Consider the following 19,696-nt stretch of genomic DNA (forward strand, 5'->3'; position numbering starts at 1 on the left):
TTGAGAATGGAAGGAAGTGCTATTAATAATTACACCAGAATGACAGGTGGACCCAGACAGTTCCAGACAAACTGAGATATCTGGTCATGACACATAAAGCACGAAGAAATAATCATGACAAATTAGTGAAGATTTTATAAATAGAAGTACATTGAATATGGAATCCTCTCGTGATACCTCAAAGGATTTTCACATTTCCGATTTAGGACAAAGGATGGTCTCTGCTTCCCGCTGCTATGTGATACTTTGCACCTCCCCTGATTTTTATCGTTGTTTACTAGTGTCTCTTGCATTAACTATATCTGTATTTCTCAAGCTTTACTCTGCCAATTATCTGCATTATAGAGATGTGCATACAGCTCAGGGGCCCCGTTTTAACAAGATGGTCTGTTAAAATGCAACACTGTTTGATAAAATGCAAGTTCCTGGGCCCTGAATTATATCTTAGTTTGGGGACTGGAAATCTGCATTTTCAGTAAGCTACCCAAAACAATTCATACGTACATGAAAAATTCAGACCCACAGTGTGTGAGGATTCTTTTTGTAGCATGTAACGGAAAATTTTATGAAAACAGGTATAAGCATAAAGGGAATTTTTCAGTTTGGGAAATTAATAGAAGATAAGGGATAAATCTGCCTTCTACATCAGTTTGATTTAGTGAAAAATTATAACATCTTTCACTCTACTTCCTAAGGTTTTGGCTTGATTCTGGGGATCCCCAATAGCTTAAGATATCACAGCATCCTGGTGACCATAAAAACAAATCCTAGAAGTCTTTCTCTCACTGGCCTAAATAAAGTTAGGTGTCTAAACCTGAACAAAGCATGGTGGCCATGGGGATGACTTGTACTGATTTGGCTTAAACTGGGTTCCTATTCCTAATCAGGCAGGAAAGCGTGAAGAGTGGTCTAAACCTCATGGACTGAGCGATTGGAATGAGTGGGTTCTTTAATGCCAAATTTGAGTGCTGTTGCTTAAAAGAAAGAGACTGTAATTTGGACAACAAAATAACTAATATTCAACATAACTGTAACACCAAATTACAATTTACAGCCATTCAACAAAGCTGAGAATTCTCTTCCTGGCTTGCAAAGTTAGAAAACCAAGCCAAATGAGAGCCAAATCTAGTGAGAGATTGACCTAACACTCACATTCCTAATTCTGTAGGTGTTTGATTTTAGAGATAGTCTCTACAATGTCCAATCCCTATTTCTGCAGATTGTTAAAATTGGGGTAGGAGAGGCTGAGCAACAGAACACAGCAACTACACAAATTAATAGTCACCAAATAGTGAATATTTTTACTCTGTTAGTGATCATTCTTTTCACTGAGAACAGAGCTAGCAGCAATTAAGTGGCATCCTGAAAAATGGCAGACAGCATACATGCATGCATGCAATATTCATTTATTTACATGCATTCATTCAGCATTAATTTATTTGTTTAATCACTTAATGTCTTAGTTTGTGCTGCTATTTAAAAAATGCTGAGGGGCGGAGCAAGATGGCCGAATAGGAACAACTCCAGTAGCCAGCTCCCAGTGCGAGCGACACAGAAGACCGGTGATTTCTGCATTTTCAACTGAGGTACTGGGGTCATCTCACTGGGGAGTGCCGCATAATTGGTGCTGGTCAGCTGCAGCAGCCCGACCAGCGAGAGCTGAAGCAGGGCAAGGCATTGCCTCACCTGGAAAGTGCAAGGGGGAAGGGAATCCCTTTTCCTAGCCAGGGGAACTGAGACACACAACACCTGGAAAATCGGGTAATTCCCACCCCAATACTGCTATTTAAGCAAATGGGCACACCAGGAGATTATACCCACACCTGGCCGGGAGGGTCCCACGGCCATGGAGCCTCCCTCATTGCTAGCACAGCAGTCTGTGATCTAACGGAAACGGCAGCAGTGAGGCTGGGGGAGGGGCGCCCGCCATTGCTGAGGCTTAAGTAGGTAAACAAAGCCGCTGGGAAGCTCGAACTGGGTGGAGCTCACAGCAGCTCAAGGAAACCTGCCTGTCTCTGTAGACTCCACCTCTGGGGACAGGGCACAGCTAAACAACAAAAGGGGAAGCAGCAGAGGCCTGTGCAGACGAGAACGACTCTGTCTGACAGCTTTGAAGAGAGCAGTGGATCTCCCAACAAAGAGGTTGAGATCTGAGAACGGACAGACTGCCTGCTCAAGTGGGTCCCTGACCCCTGAGTAGCCTAACTGGGAGACATCCCCCACTAGGGGCAGTCTGACACCCCACACCTCACAGGGTGGAGTACACCCCTGAGAGGAAGCTTCCAAAGTAAGAATCAGACAGGTACACTCGCTGTTCAGCAATATTCTATCTTCTGCAACCTCTGCTGCTGATACCCAGGCAAACAGGGTCTGGAGTGGACCTCAGGCAATCTCCAACAGACCTACAGCTGAGGGTCCTGACTATTAGAAGGAAAACTATCAAACAGGAAGAACACCTATACCAAAACCCCATCAGTACGTCACCATCATCAAAGACCAGAGGCAGATAAAACCATGAAGATGGGGAAGAAGCAGGGCAGAAAAGCTGGAAATTCAAGAAATAAGAGCGCATCTCCCCCTGCAAAGGAGCTCAGCTCATCGCCAGCAACGGATCAAAGCTGGTCAGAGAATGACTTTGACGAGATGAGAGAAGAAGGCTTCAGTCCATCAAACTTCTCAGAGCTAAAGGAAGAATTACATACCCAGCACAAAGAAACTAAAAATCTTGAAAAAAGAGTGGAAGAATTGATAGCTAGAATAATTAATGCAGAGAAGGTCATAAACGAAATGACAGGGATGAAAACCATGACGCGAGAAATACGTGACACATCCACAAGCTTCAGTAACCGACTCGATCAACTGGAAGAAAGAGTATCAGCGACTGAGGATCAAATGAATGAAATGAAGCAAGAAGAGAAACCAAAAGAAAAAAGAAGAAAAAGAAATGAACAAAGCCTGCAAGAAGTGTGCGATTACGTAAAAAGACCAAATCTACATCTGATTGGGGTGCCTGAAAGTGAGGGGGAAAATGGAACCAAGTCGGAAAACACTCTTCGGGATATCATCCAGGAGAACTTCCCCAACCTAGTAGGGCAAGCCAACATTCAAATTCAGGAAATACAGAGAACACCACAAAGATACTCCTCGAGAAGAGCAACTCCAAGACACATAATTGCCAGATTCACCAAAGTTGAAATGAAGGAAAAAATCTTAAGGGCAGCCAGAGAGAAAGGTCGGGTTACCCACAAAGGGAAGCCCATCAGACTAACAGCAGACCTCTCGGCAGAAACTCTCCAAGCCAGAAGAGAGTGGGGGCCAATATTCAACGTTCTTAAAGAAAAGAATTTTAAACCCAGAAGTTCATATCCAGCCAAACTAAGTTTCATCAGTGAAGGAGAAATAAAATCCTTTACAGATAAGCAAATGCTTAGAGATTTTGTCACCACCAGGCCTGCCTTACAAGAGACCCTGAAGGAAGCCCTAAACATGGAAAGGAACAACCGGTACCAGCCATTGCAAAAACATGCCAAAATGTAAAGACCATCGAGGCTAGGAAGAAACTGCATCAACTAACGAGCAAAATAACCAATTAATATCATAATGGCAGGATCAAGTTCACACATAACAATATTAACCTTAAATGTTAATGAACTAAATGCTCCAATTAAAAGACACAGACTGGCAAACTGGATAAAGAGTCAAGACCCATCAGTCTGCTGTATTCAGGAGACCCATCTCACATGCAGAGACATACATAGGCTCAAAATAAAGGGATGGAGGAAGATCTACCAAGCAAATGGAGAACAAAAAAAAGCAGGGGTTGCAACCCTAGTCTCTGATAAAATAGACTTTAAACCATCAAAGATCAAAAGAGACAAAGAAGGCCATTACATAATGGTAAAGGGATCCATTCAACAGGAAGAGCTAACTATCCTAAATATATATGCACCCAATACAGGAGCACCCAGATTCATAAAGCAAGTTCTTAGAGACTTACAAAGAGATTTAGACTCCCATACAATAATAATGGGAGACTTCAACACTCCACTGTCAACATTAGACAGATCAACGAGACAGAAAGTTAACAAGGATATCCAGGAATTGAACTCATCTCTGCACCAAGCAGACCTAATAGACATCTATAGAACTCTCCACCCCAAATCAACAGAATATACATTCTTCTCAGCACCACATCGCACTTATTCCAAAACTGACCACATAATTGGAAGTAAAGCACTCCTCAGCAAATGTAAAAGAACAGAAATTATAACAAACTGTCTCTCAGACCACAGTGCAATCAAACTAGAACTCAGGACTAAGAAACTCAATCAAAACCGCTCCACTACATGGAAACTGATGTTCCTGAATGACTACTGGGTACATAACGAAATGAAGACAGAAATAAAGATGTTCTTTGAAACCAATGGGAACAAAGATACAACATACCAGAGTCTCTGGGACACATTTAAAGCAGTGTGCAGAGGGAAATTTAAAGCACTAAATACCCACAAGAGAAAGCTGGAAAGATCTAAAATTGACACTCTAACATCACAATTAAAAGAACTGGAGAAGCAAGAGCAAACACATTCAAAAGCTAGCAGAAGGCAAGAAATAACTAAGATCAGAGCAGAACCGAAGGAGATAGAGACACAAAAAACCCTCCAAAAAATCAATGAATCCAGGAGTTGGTTTTTTGAAAAAATCAACAAAATTGACAGACTGCTAGCAAGACTAATAAAGAAGAAAAGAGAGAAGAATCAAATAGATGCAATAAAAAATGATAAAGGGGATATCACCACGGACCCCACAGAAATACAAACTACCATCAGAGAATACTATAAACACCTCTATGCAAATCAACTAGAAAATCTAGAAGAAATGGATAATTTCCTGGACACTTACACTCTTCCAAGACTAAACCAGGAAGAAGTTGAATCCCTGAATAGACCAATAGCAGGCTCTGAAATTGAGGCAATAATTAATAGCCTACCCACCAAAAAATGTCCAGGACCAGATGGATTCACAGATGAATTCTACCAGAGGTACAAGGAGGAGCTGGTACCATTCCTTCTGAAACTATTCCAATCAATAGAAAAGGAGGGAATCCTCCCTAACTCATTTTATGAGGCCAACATCATCCTGATACCAAAGCCTGGCAGAGACACAACAAAAAAAGAGAATTTTAGACCAATATCCCTGATGAACATTGATGCAAAAATCCTCAATAAAATACTGGCAAACCAGATTCAGCAGCACATCAAAAAGCTTATCCACCATGATCAAGTGGGCTTCATCCCTGGGATGCAAGGCTGGTTCAACATTTGCAAATCAATAAACGTAATCCAGCATATAAACAGAACCAAAGACAAGAACCACATGATTATCTCAATAGATGCAGAAAAGGCTTTTGACAAAATTCAACAGCGCTTCATGCTAAAAATGCTCAATAAATTTGGTATTGATGGAACGTACCTCAAAATAATAAGAGCTATTTATGACAAACCCAGAGCCAATATCATACTGAATGGGCAAAAACTGGAAAAATTCCCTTTGAAATCTGGCACAAGACAGGGATGCCCTCTCTCACCTCTCCTATTCAACATAGTCTTGGAAGTTCTGGCTAGGGCAATCAGGCAAGAGAAAGAAATCAAGGGTATTCAGTTAGGAAAAGAAGAAGTCAAATTGTCCCTGTTTGCAGATGACATGATTGTATATTTAGAAAATCCCATTGTCTCAGCCCAAAATCTCCTTAAGCTGATAAGCAACTTCAGCAAAGTCTCAGGATACAAAATTAATGTGCAAAAATCACAAGCATTCTTATACACCAGTAACAGACAAACAGAGAGCCAAATCAGGAATGAACTTCCATTCACAATTGCTTCAAAGAGAATAAAATACCTAGGAATCCAACTTACAAGGGATGTCAAGGACCTCTTCAAGGAGAACTACAAACCACTGCTCAGTGAAATCAAAGAGGACACTAACAAATGGAAGAACACACCATGCTCATGGATAGGAAAAATCAATATCGTGAAAATGGCCATACTGCCCAAGGTTATTTATAGATTCAATGCCATCCCCATCAAGCTACCAATGAGTTTCTTCACAGAATTGGAAAAAACGGCTTTAAAGTTCATATGGAACCAAAAAAGAGCCCGCATTGCCAAGACAATCCTAAGTCAAAAGAACAAAGCTGGAGGCATCACGCTACCTGACTTCAAAGTATACTACAAGGCTACAGTAACCAAAACAGCATGGTACTGGTACCAAAACAGAGATATAGACCAATGGAACAGAACAGAGTCCTCAGAAATAATACCACACATCTACAGCCATCTGATCTTGGACAAACCTGAGAGAAACAAGAAATGGGGAAAGGATTTCCTATTTAATAAATGGTGCTGGGAAAATTGGCTAGCCATAAGTAGAAAGCTGAAACTGGATCCTTTCCTTACTCCTTATATGAAAATTAATTCAAGATGGATTAGAGACTTAAATGTTAGACCTAATACCATAAAAACCCTAGAAGAAAACCCAGGTAGTACCATTCAGGACATAGGCATGGGCAAGGACTTCATGTCTAAAGCACCAAAAGCAACAGCAGCAAAAGCCAAAATTGACAAATGGGATCTAATTAAACTGAAGAGTTTCTGCACAGCAAAAGAAACTACCATCAGAGTGAACAGGCAACCTACAGAATGGGAGAAAATTTTTGCAATCTACTCATCTGACAAAGGGCTGATATCCAGAACCCACAAAGAGCTCAAACAAATATACAAGAAAAAAACAAACAACCCCATCAAAAAGTGGGCAAAGGATATGAACAGACATTTCTCAAAAGAAGACATTCATACAGCCAACAGACACATGAAAAAATGCTCATCATCACTCGCCATCAGAGAAATGCAAATCAAAACCACAATGAGATATCATCTCACACCAGTTAGAATGGCAATCATTAAAAAGTCAGGAAACAACAGGTGCTGGAGAGGATGTGGAGAAATAGGAACGCTTTTACACTGTTGGTGGGATTGTAAACTAGTTCAACCACTATGGAAATCAGTATGGCGATTCCTCAAGGATCTAGAACTAGATGTACCATATGACCCAGCCATCCCACTACTGGGTATATACTCAAAGGATTATAAATCATGCTGCTATAAAGACACATGCACACACATTTTTATTGCGGCACTATTCACAATAGCAAAGACTTGGAATCAACCCAAATGTCCATCTGTGACAGACTGGATTAAGAAAATGTGGCACATATACACCATGGAATACTATGCAGCCATAAAAAAGGATGAGTTTGCGTCCTTTGTAGGGACATGGATGCAGCTGGAAACCATCATTCTTAGCAAACTATCACAAGAAGAGAAAACCAAACACCGCATGTTCTCACTCATAGGTGGGAACTGAACAATGAGATCACTTGGACTCGGGAAGGGGAACATCACACATCGGGGCCTATCATGGGGAGGGGGGAGGGGGGAGGAATTGCATTGGGAGTTATACCTGATATCAATGACGAATTGACGGGTGCTGACGAGTTGATGGGTGCAGCACACCAACATGGCACAAGTATACATATGTAACAAACCTGCATGTTATGCACATGTACCCTAGAACTTAAAGTATAATTAAAAAAAAAAAAAAAAAGAAAGAAAAAAAATACCATAGACTGGGTAGCTTCAACAACAGAAATCTATTCCTAACAGTTCTAGAGGCTGGGAAGTCCAAGATCAAGATGCCAGTTGATTTGGTGCCTGGAATTCTTCCTGGTTTGCACTTGGCTGCCTTCTCACTGTGTCCTCACATGACAGACAGAAATCATCTCTCTAATGTTTCTTCTAAGGGACTAATCTCATTCATGAAGGCTCAACCTTCATTACATAGTTACTTACCAAAGGCCCACTTCCAAGTACCATTGCATTGGGGATTAGGGCTTCAATAGGAAGAAAAATAAAACTAGATACCCATTCAGAGGTGACTTGTCATGATGCAGACATGGATACAGAAACAACTAAACACAATATGAAGCTAAATATAAATCAGTTTTATTGAAATAAAGATACTATTGGAATATGGTCATTCTGACTCGACAAATCAAGAAAGACAGCATAAAAGAAGAGACATTCAAAATATGCTTTGAAGGATAAGTAAGCTCCCAATAAGTGCTCTATGCAGACTTTATAATTATTAATGCCTTATAGTGCTTTATAGTTTCAATTCAAGGACTGACAAATGAAAATACTCTACTTCCGTTTCTTTTCCACATGCAGGTATTGAACATCTGTGATGTGCCAAGCACACAGCACTAGTTTCAGGGAGCATAAGGGATAAGCTTAATTCCTGATCATTGTTAAGACATTTAACAATGTAGAAATGTAGACAAACATGCTAACAGATAACTTGGATACATTGTAAGTGTTAGTGTGGAAGAATGCACAGGGTCAGCATTTGGGCTCTAACTGGTCACTCAGAATTTGTCTAAATGTCTGGCCTCCTGGCCAGGACCAGAAAACAATAACAATATCTCCAAGGTAATTGTGGACATTCAAATGAAATAATTCCCCTTCTGCAGGAGGGAGAGTGAGCAGGGAAGGGGCAGATAATTTGTCAGCGCATGCATTGCACAGCTCGTGGTTTGCCTTAGTAAAAGTGTTGAGGCAACACACCCTTGTGGTCGAGTATCGGATTACTTCCTCTTTTGTATTTTGCAAAACATTCTACTGAGCCAGTTTCACCAGGATGAGGAGAAACACCCTTTGGTTTTCTTTCTTTTCTCTCCTATTTTTTTTATAATTATGATGTCTTCAAGACAATAGGAGACCGTAGATTTGAAGGAAATCAATCCATTAACTTGCTTTTTGCTATTGTTTTTTAAATAACAACTTAAAATAATAAACTATATAAGATCCAGGTATCTGGAATGAAGCCAAGAATTGTATGTTAGACCTGACACATTACCAGTTTGTTTGGGGGCTAGATACTTCTCTGATTTGCTCTTCCTCATATGTAAATTAAAAATTTAAACCTACTTTGCAGAGTTGTAATGAAGATTAAATTAGAAATTATGTTTTGCAGATTATAATTGATATACAATTGGCAGGTGCTTCCTCATGTTCCTTTCTCATCATTTTCAGGGACCCATATACTACTTATTGTAATCTCTAAGAATAGTTCCAGTTTTACTATGATTCCGTGAAAACACACATTTGCTGAGGACGTGCTGTGTCAAGCCCTGTGTTTGCTGCTGGAGATTACAAAGATGAATAAGACACTGTTCTTGCTGTCCAGAATGTAAGCTCTTATTAAGACTTTATTGTAAAATTTCCACTAGCTAATCAGTCTCTCTTAATGTGGCTCCTCTGCACCCTCATTTCATAATCTGTCTCTCCCTATCTCTGTCTCTCTCTCTCTCAAAAAAAAAAAGAAAAGAAAAGAAAAGAAATTGCTGCAATTGAAAATGAACCCTGAGCAAACAGTAGGGATATACCTATAGCATTTTTGAGAGACAGAATTCTAGTTGCAGGAAATATTCTATAAATTCTAAAAAGACACATTAGCAGCAAATGATCTGCCTGTCTCAGCCTCCCAAAGTGCTGGGGTTACAGACATGAGCCACCACACCCTGCCAAACACAACATTTTTTAAAGTAAAAGGGAGGAATGTAAATATTTGTGACCAAAGGAAATTTGAGAACATCAATTATAAGAAAACCAAATCTAAAGTACTTATCATCTAAAATGAAAGTACTAAAATGAATTTAACGATGTAGAAATTGTAGATTCTAAAAAGCAGGACAAAGCCTCAGAAATCTTATTGTTCTATCACTATTTGGACATGAACTATTCCAGTGTTATTACAACGGAGTTGAGGTGAGTCAGTTTTAAAAAATGCAAATTTAGCCTGGTTTGCCACTTTTCTGATTTCTATGTCCTTTCTTAGTACATCACTTATAATTTAATTATTCTCATATTCTCTAAATACTCATATATATAATCCCCATCCCTACCCCCATATTACCTGTAGGTAACATAATTCCTTAATGGCACTGTGATCTCACAATCTCATCACAACTCATATCACCAACACAATCTTTTTCTCATAAAGCCAAATAGTTTGAAAGTTCTTCAAGGACGTGCCCATGAATTATTCACCCGACACAGGACAGATGCCTAAGCAACAGGTTGTCCAATAAGCTCAAGGTTCTAGCAGTTAAAAACAAAGAGCTGGATCGGGTGTGGTGGCTGACACCTGTAATCCCAGCACTTTGGCAGGCCAAGGCAGGTGGATCATGAGGTCAGGAGATTGAGACTATCCTGGCCAACATGGTGTGAAACACTATCTCTACTAAAATACAAAACATTAGCTGGGCGTGGTGGTGCACACCTTCCCAGCTACTTGGGAGGTTGAGGCAGGGGAATTGCTTGAACCCGGGAGGCAGAGGTTGCAGTGAGCTGAGATCGTGCCCATGCACTCCAGCCTGGCAACAGAACAAGACTCCATCTTAAAAAAAAAAAAAAAAAAAAAAAAAAAAAAAAAAAAAAAAAAAAAGGAGGTAGGTATGTCTCAAAACAGTTATAAGCATGAATATTGACACAAGAAGCTTACTGGAATCAAATGCATGAAAAGTTGTCAATATGTTCTTAATAAAATGTACAGTCACAGAGGTAGCAGCTTGGTATCAATGAGATTATGACAACTAAAGGTTTCAAAGTTACCTTTCCATTTGCTAACTTCTACAAGCAGAAAGTAAGCTGAGAAAGTTGCTCAGCCTCCAAGAAAGACATATTCTCTAATCTTCAGAGGTGGCCAAGGAGAGTAATGAAAAAGGAATACTTTTACTTTTCAGAGGGTAGAAACAAGAGCCCCAATTGCCTGAGCTACTACCCCTGAGGAACAGAATCAGAGCTGTATCAAGGAACATTCCCTACTCACAGTGTACAAGGCTTTTGTAACAACTGATCATTCCATTTCAGAATAGCTCCATTACTCTCTTGCTAAATAGGAGAAGTTTTGATGGAAGTTATCCCATCTCTGTTCTGGTATTGAATGTTGGACATATAGGCTAAGATGTTTTAGAAGTCTTTGTATCAAGAGAAACCACATTGATGTAGAGATTATTATGAGATTCTGGACTGGAAGTCTGTCGTCATGATTAAATAAGATTTTGGCGTGTTCTCTGGAAAGATGAAGTGAAAACAGCATCTCTTTTTTTTTTTTTCTTTTGAGACAGAGTCTCTCTCTATTGCCCAGACTGGGATACACGATCTTGGCTCACTGCCACTTCCGCCTCCCTTGCTCAAATGATCCTACTGCCTCAGCCTCCTGAGTAGTTGGGACCAGAGACTTAAGCCATCACACCTGGCTATTTTTTTGTAGGGACGAGGTTTCTTCACGTTGCCCAAGCTAGTCTTGAACTCCTGAGCTTAAGTGATCCACCTACCTCGGCCTCCCAAAATGCTGGGATTATAGGCATGAGCCACCGTGCCTAGCTGAATACAGTATTTTTTTTTTTTAAAGTAAAAAGGAGGAATGTAAATATTCGTGACCAACATGGAGGGCTATAGTAAAATCTACAACAATTCCCAGTTCTTCCTTTCCACCCCACCCCCCGCCCCCCATGTGCTTCTGCTCTATACATCTACCCATTGCCCTATGACTTACAGTGCTTCCCCCTGGAGGTGTGTACTTCCGTATCCTGATGGCATTGAACTTGACCATGCAATATGCCTTGACCAAGGAAATATGGGTAGAACTTTCAGATGTCAGCTCTGAAAAGCTTTAAAAGCCATTATGTGTTTCTGACAGCTCTCCTGTTCTCTTCCCTCTGCCGCAAGAAAGGGAAGTCCCTCACAAGGGGTACTGCCTCCAGGAATGATGGCACAAGGAGCAAAGCTTCAGCCAACTTGCAGTTAACACAGGTCAAAATGTGTTAGATTCGGCAGGGCACAGTGGCTTATGTCCGTAATCCCAGCATTTTGGGAGGCTGAGGCAGGTGGATCACCTGAGGTCAGGAGTTAGAGACCAGCCTGGCCAACATGGTGAAACCCCATCTGTACTAAAAGATACAAAAATTAGCTGGTGGTGGGTGCCTGTAATCCCAGCTACTTGGGAGGCTGAGGCAGGAGAATCATTTGAATCTAGGATGCGAAGGCTGCAGTGAGCCGAGATCGTGCCACTGTACTCCACTCTGGGCGACAGAGTGAGACTCTGACTCAAAAGATAATAATAACAATAGTAGTAATAATAATAATAATAAGAAGATGTGTTAGATTTGAGTAGAGAAGCAGAACTACTAGGAATGATGCAGAATTGCAATTGTGTAAAATAGAGATTGAACCTTGTACAATTATGGACACTGGTAAGCGAGCTCAGTTTGGCTGTTTCTTAGGTGGGGTGCTGAGCCTGAAATCACAAGACAGTTGGTCAGTATCAAAAGATGGACAGGAAGCAGAGGAGAGCTGGGAAAACTGGAATCCACAAAGAACCATCTGGAACACGCTTCTGTCTATCACCAAAAGCCGTATAGGCCTTTTCCTGTCTCTGAGACTCCACCCTCATTGCCGGCTATGCTCTAAACAGAAGCTGGTATTCTTTCTGTAGAGCCACACCCTCTCCTCTACCAGGACTTGTGAAATGGAAGCAATTGATCTCCAGGAACTGGAGCTTTGGGCTGAGTCCATGCATCAAGCCAGCAGGTCTGTGAAAACGTGCATGAGCTGCCGCAAAGTCTAACTTGCGGGGACCTTCCAAAAATACACACAGCTTCAGCTCCACTTTCATCTTCCAAATCTTGCATAAGTTGCTTTTAGGGTCTATCTTAACCAGGAGCATACAAAAAGGGAATTCTGGGAAATGTAGTTTCAATTAGCCAAGTTAACATATTACAAAGCCATCAAGTGGGAAAATAAAAGCTTACTGCTGTATGCCACTAAGACTTGGGGGTTGATTTTTACTATGGCATAACTGTTATGATAAGAATTGCTAGCTTCCAACTCCTTCCAGATTATTAGCCTGTCCAGGCTTTGGCCCATATCTCTCCTTCTGGCCCTTCTGTGTTATGTGTGGCAGAGAACCCAGCCAGACTTAGATGATAAAAAATCTTATTCACATATTATTAAGTGCCTACTATGCTAATCACAGAAACTGTGATAGCAAGCTAGAAAAGCATTCTCCTTACTTTCTGAGAACTCACAGTGTAGCAGAAGGAACCAACATGGACAGAAACTTTGCTCATTAATTGCAACTGTGATGCATCCTCTGAAAGGAATGTGCAGACAACTGTGGGATCCATAACCTAGTCTGGGAGGGTCAGAGAGGCTGCTCAAAGAAAAAGCTCTTTCAGAAAGAGATGGGAGGTGAAGAAAATAGCACATTCCAAGGGCCTGAGATGGAGCAAAGCTAGGGAAGCTGAAAGGAAGCCAGTATAGTTGAATTCTAAAAAGAAAGATGGGGCCTGTTGAGGGAACAATGAGGTTGAAAAATAGTCAGGACCAGACCCTACCAGGCCTGGCAGGCCATGAAGAGGATTTAGAACTTGACAGGAGAGAGGAGCAAGGGCAGACATTGATGGATTTAATCAGGGGAGTGACATGATCAGACATTCTATTGGAAAGGTCACTCTGGCCATGGCTTGGGGAATGTATTGGAGAGAGGCCAAGTGACCTTGGCATGTTGGCACAGAAGTCCAGGCAACAGGTACAATACACACACACACACACACACACACACACATTTCCAAGTTCATATTTTTCATTATGTAATGCACCTTATTGATAGCTACTATTATATGGCTTATGCATACTGATTTCATGTCGCTGGAACCCCAGAACAGATAATGGAAATGGAGACTTAGATGATAAGTCTAAGAGCTACATGAAGAGGAGTCACAATTTCAAGTCCATGTTCAAAAGCTACATGGAGAGGAGTCACAATTTCTCCCAGTTTTCTGGCGTGAGTGATTGGGTGGAAGATGTTGTCATCTAATAGGACACAGAGTTCCAGAGCAGGATGAGGCTTGGGTAGGAAGAAAGATCATGAGTACACGAGGGATTTAAGCGAGCATGCAGGCATGTTTGTTCATTGCTTGTAGTATGCTAAAATCGAATTTGTCAAGTTTGTCAGTTGATGTCAGCATTTTGTAATGTGAGTTCTTTAGCATCCTGCCTGTCAAAGAGTATCTTACGGACTAACAGTTTTGACTTTACCTGGGAGCTGATATGAAACACTATCTCCAATTCCCTTACTTCTGTAATATTCTCTGTGATTTGTAGCACATGAAAGTTTGCAATATACAGCTCTGGAACCTGGGTCTTGGGAGATGTTATGTGACTAAAGCATTCTCAAGGCAAAGAATTTTGACAGATGGTGAGACCATGTTTCCTGTGTATAGTAGCAAGTCCGAATATCATTGAAAGGTTCTATAGTGACCTCCATTACAGAGACCTATGTTTTCTAGGACTTGTTGTACCTAAATTTACCACTAATCTTTTCCCCATCCACACCCATCACCTCCATTAATAGTGGAGGATTGAATATTCTGTGGAACATGCTTTTAGAAACATTGATTTATAACATACAGAATAAAAGTTCTGAAGGCAAGTCTACCTGGATGTAATTAATTTATTTGTTACTTCTACAAACATTAATTGATAACCTACTATATGGGAAGCACTATTCTTGATACTTGGGCTATTAAAATGAAGAAAAATGGCAATATTCTTTGCTCTTTTAAGGCTTATGTTCTGGCTGAGGAGTATGTTTCTTATTACAAGGAATGAATTGAGTGACATATTCCTTGGTAAAAAGTGCTAAGGAGAAGAATAAAACAGGAAGAGACTAGGGAGTGGTGTGGAGGGCAACTTAATTAGAAGCAAGGCAGTGGAGCAAAGAGCTGAGGGAGGGGAGGAAGAAAGCCCTATGACCCTTAGGGTGAGGGAACGCTAACCTCAAAGATCTTAACATAGACCCATGTCTAGTGTTTGAGAAACAACAAGAAGATGAGTGGGCCTCAAGAGAGATGATTGAGAGGGGAGCCATAGGGTTGGAACTTAGTTCTGGCCCTTGGCAATTTTGGAGATTTATGCAAACTCTATAAACCTCTGTCCTGCATGTGAATAATAATTGCACTTATTTTCTAGGGCTGTGTGAGGTTGAAACAAGATTACGTATGTACAGTGCCTAGTGCAGTGTCTGGTTTGTAGGAAATGCTGACACACGTTGGCTATGATCATTATCACTTACAGGTTAAGAATGCAAACTCAGGAGCCATCTCACCAGGGTTTGAATCCTAGCTCTACTTACTTATCACGTACTGGCTATGTGAATTTGGGCAACTCTCTAAACTCAGTTTGCTCTTCTGTAAAATGAGAATAATAATAGAGCGTCTCCCATGGAATTGATATAACAATTAATGTATTGATATGTGGAAAGGCCTTAGAGCAGTGCCTGGTACATAGTAAGCACTCCTTAAAGTTAGCAATTATTATGATCATTAATAATAAGGTTCTAATATTTGTCAGATCTTTAAAAAAAATGTAGACCAAAGTCTTTCTGATGTGAACTCTTTGGAGAAGTGGATTTGTGGGCACAGGAAGAGCAGACGGTCTCGAATAAGTCAGAAAGATTTTCCTCCCTCATCTAGAAGAGATAAGTCAAGGCTGGAAGCAGGAGGATGAGGGATAAGCAAAACAGGAAAAGGAGAAGAAGAGAACTGTGAATTCCAATAAAGAGAACACCAGACAGCTGTAGAGCAGAGTAGCTGTCTGGTAAATCTAGGCAGATGTGACCAGAAGTAGCCTTGAGTAAATGTGACTATGTTCTACAGGAGTCACTAAAGCAACAGAGAGTCAGCAATGACAGGTGGCTCAGGAAGTGACCTGTGTTAGGACTATACATCTGCTAGCCGTTGCTGTGTAACAAATTACCTCAAAACGTGGTGGCTTGAAACACCATTTGTCACCTCCCAGTTTGTGTGGGCCACGGATCTGGGCAGGGCTAGCCTGGGTTGTCTGCTTCTGGGTCTTTCTCGGTTCCAATCAAGCATTAGATGGTGCTGACCTCAGCTCGAGGCTCACCTGGAGAAGGATCCACTTCCAAAAACTCACATACTTGGTTCTTGGCTGGATTCCTGGCTGTTGGATGGAGCATCAGACCCTTACTGGCTTTTGAGACAACTCTTGATTCCTTGCCACATGGGCTTCTCCACCATGGCATCTTGCTTCATCGAAGCGGGCAAGCCAAGAAAGTAACAGAGTCCAACAAGACAGAAGCCTCATCATGGTAGTGGAAACCCAGCACCTTTGCCTTACTCTATTGACAAGGAGCACGTCAGCAGCCTCAGTTCACACTCGAGGGATGGAGATTAGACATGAAGTTCCAGAGACAGAGAACTTTGAAATTAGATGGGTCCTCCTCCTGACAGCTTCTTCTGCCTAGAACATGTTCTACAGAAGATCCTGCCCATGTGGCAGAACCTCAGGGGGAAAGGGAACCACAAGAAAGGATGAGATTAACTTTTCTGCCAACCTGACCAACTGGTGCCTCAGAAGAGAACTTGATTTACAGAAAACAAATAAGGAATACATCTTGCATATCTCTGCTGAGGACTCAATTATTTCTCATTTCTTTTATTTCATTGAATTCTTCAAGCTATCATGTGACATGTATATTTTTATGCTTATAATTGAGAAAACTGCAACTCAGAGGGGTAAGTCACAAATCTGAGGTCACACAGCTAAGGTGGTAGACAGGTTGAATCTCTGTCTATGTGACCCCAAACCCACACTCTTTCCACTATGCAGTAGTACCTCAATGTTGCTGGAATATATATTTGAATGTACATTTCTTTTATCACTTATAATAGTACAGATGTGTACAAACCCACAAACATCATCAAGTCTTTGAACTCTACTATAATGTAAATGTAAAATGCCATCTATACAGTTTTTTTGTAAAGTCCAACCTTCATTAGATAAATTTACTGCCTCTACAGAAATTTTCATAAGATCAAGCTCTTGCTATTTAGTAGTGTTCTGAATTTAATAGCATCAGTGCATTATCCCCAATACATTTAAGTGATCTGGACAAAGATCCCTACTCTGCACTGCTTATAACTGAATGTGGCCAGGTGATGAGTAAGAAGTTAGACTGAAAGTCTTTCTCATGTTCTTGCAGCCAAAGGTGACAAGTTAGCTCAGCAAACCACCCCTTCAGTGACCAGGTTGTAACCAGCTGGCCTGACACACGGGCTGCACATTCCCTGCTGCTGGCCCAGGAAACTCTGTAAAATCTTCACCACACTCCTCAGTGTGAATGCCACTGATGTGAGCCCAACAGGAAGTGTGACCTCATTCTGCTTCTTTGTCTCTGGTTACGCAGGCTGTTTTCAAAAGAAAACAAGAGAGGTTGTAAGACTGACTTTCCCAAGAACTATACGCTCATTTATACCAGGAAACAGACAAGAGAAGAAGAGGTTGCTGAAGACAAAACTTCTCTGCAAACACCTGTGCACGGCAATGTGTGTGGGCATCTGTGAGAAGAAGGTAGGGTGGGATTCCCTTTATTAAAAGACTTTTGCACCTGTTGACATTCAGACATTGTTTTTCAGCTGAGGAACTGCTCAGTCCTCAAATTTTCCACTGTCATCCACAGGAAGCTTCGTATTTCAGTAATAATTTTGTTCTTTGTCAGTTGGAAGAAGAGGCTGGGAACTCCCTTTGGAAGGAACACGTATGCATACATTATTTTTCAGAATAGATGTGTTGCTTTGATGGAACTGGCCGATTCTGTTTCTTGAAAAGTTTTAGATCTATAACTGAAGGGTTTTTTTCCTACTGTTATTAATTTTCTATTGAATGTCAGTGTACTGCCTGTAGATTCCTCTAAGCACTTGTAAGATAGAGCAATAAGACCTTGCTTTCTGCTGCAGGATTTACAGGCTTAAAATTAAGCTTAATACTTGGGGAACACTAAAATAAGGTAATTTGGGCTGGGCATATCCATACAATATTGATCAAAAATGAAAAGAACAAGTGACATACTAATATATTACATTACATTGGGATTATTTTACATCCCAAACAAATGAAATTTGTAAATGTGTGCTTTGATTTAGAGATCTTCCAAGGAAGGCCAGAAAGTTCTCCTGACATCTTTGAAGGTCTCTATAAACCAGGTTTATAGTTTCCTAATAGGGTTTGTATATATTTATTGAAATATTCAACTTGAAGCTATAGAATTAGCCTGGTTTGATTGATTGTATTACAGCTACAAAAACAATCCGTTACTGGTTCTCACATTACAAAATGTGGCCATAGGTGGTGAATCAGAAAAGAATTTAGTCCTACCTTATAAAGTCTTAGGATAGTGATACTATATACAAAGTTTCATAGTCAGCGGAAGTTGGTTCTATTTGATGAACAGTAAATGATCAAAGTTTGCATAATTTGCATTCTTTGATATGTTTTTAATTTGTAATTGAGAAATTAAATTATGTCTTCATGGGAACTGAGTTCTAAAATCTTCCCAGTGGTATGCTATCTTTAGTGCAATGTTACTTATGCTGTTTAGGAATGTCCAGGCTGATAAAAGCTATTAAAAAACACTCTCTGTGACTACCTGCCAGTGGTTCAAATTGTTGGGCAAAAGACAGACACCAATCTCCAAGCACCATTTGAAACTTGATAATGAAGTTGATTTGTGTCAGATGATTAAAATACAAGTAAGTTTGTTTTGGGAGCTAAATTACTGTTAGAACCAGTCATTTTATTAATATTTCTTAATCAAATACCTCACTTCCATTATTGTCTTTGGATTACAAATCAACATTTTTAAGTCTAGATTTTCCGAATAAAGTGTGGTTCTTATTTACAGAAAAAGGTTATTGAGATGCACTGAGCGAGGCAATGGAAAATGTTCAAAGTCATAGAGGCAGACACAACTTTAGAGAAGTTGTGTCTTCAATCTGGTCTCCTACCTTCAATTCTGTATCTCTGTATTATTTCAATAAACAAATCTGACTAGTGCAATTAGTAGATGCCATCTGTTTTGGCATAATTTTTCTATTTTTAATATATAGTCCACCTTTTTTTAACGTCTTTTGCAGAGAATCTGTGAAGTTTGAGCAAGCGGCCTTCCCAAGATGTACCGAATATCTCAACTGATGTCAACACCAGTAGCAAGTAAATGTAGAAGAACTGTGATACGCAATTATCTTTTGAACGATTAGACTCCTTTTAGCAATTTCCTTGCTTTGATTTTGCTGATACTCAGACCATTAACCATCTGTCAGTAGCTTGTGCTTCTTAAATGCCAGTGTTCACTTTGGCAATGATTTTGACTTCATTTTTTTCCTTGAAAGAAATGTGGTATTTTTCCTTCTAGTAGAAAAAAAAAAAAAAAAAAACGTTTTTTTTAGATGCCTGTGCATAAATGTGAAAGGAGATTGTTTATCAGCTACTATTAAGATGCAAAACTGTTTGTGTATAAAAAATGCTGAATGATTTTGATAGCTACTTGCAGAAAATAAGGGCGCTGTTAAAACGGTAGTGGTTTCAAGTTTCTTCCTTCCTCTTGTTATTTTCTCCCAAAACCCCACTTCTAACTCTCCCTCACACACCCACAGTTTTCTCCTTACAAATCAACCAGCCCAATCTGAAAGTCTAAATTCCTTTCTTTGTCCTAG

The 19,696-nt window shown here is 40.3% G+C and overlaps 1 protein-coding gene across 10 annotated transcripts in view; it reads left to right on the forward strand.

Moving 5' to 3' along the window:
• The first annotated feature begins 17,392 nt into the window (after nt 1–17,392).
• TMEM71 (transmembrane protein 71) overlaps nt 17,393–19,696 on the forward strand; it is a 60,103-nt gene continuing 57,799 nt past the window's right edge. For 7 of the 10 annotated variants that reach the window (XM_030938175.1, XM_030938171.1, XM_030938176.1 and 4 more), the window contains exons 1-2: nt 17,395–17,555; nt 19,118–19,193. In XM_030938175.1, coding sequence (XP_030794035.1) covers nt 19,154–19,193 — 40 coding nt within the window. In that variant the 5' untranslated portion in view covers nt 17,395–17,555; nt 19,118–19,153. Of the gene's footprint in view, nt 17,556–19,117; nt 19,194–19,696 lie in introns of all 10 variants that reach the window. The other 3 variants (XM_010380296.2, XM_030938173.1, XM_030938170.1) reach the window with 2 other exon arrangements.

The sequence above is a fragment of the Rhinopithecus roxellana genome, chromosome 9, assembly GCF_007565055.1.
Source record: "Rhinopithecus roxellana isolate Shanxi Qingling chromosome 9, ASM756505v1, whole genome shotgun sequence".
Taxonomy (NCBI): Eukaryota; Metazoa; Chordata; class Mammalia; order Primates; family Cercopithecidae; genus Rhinopithecus; species Rhinopithecus roxellana.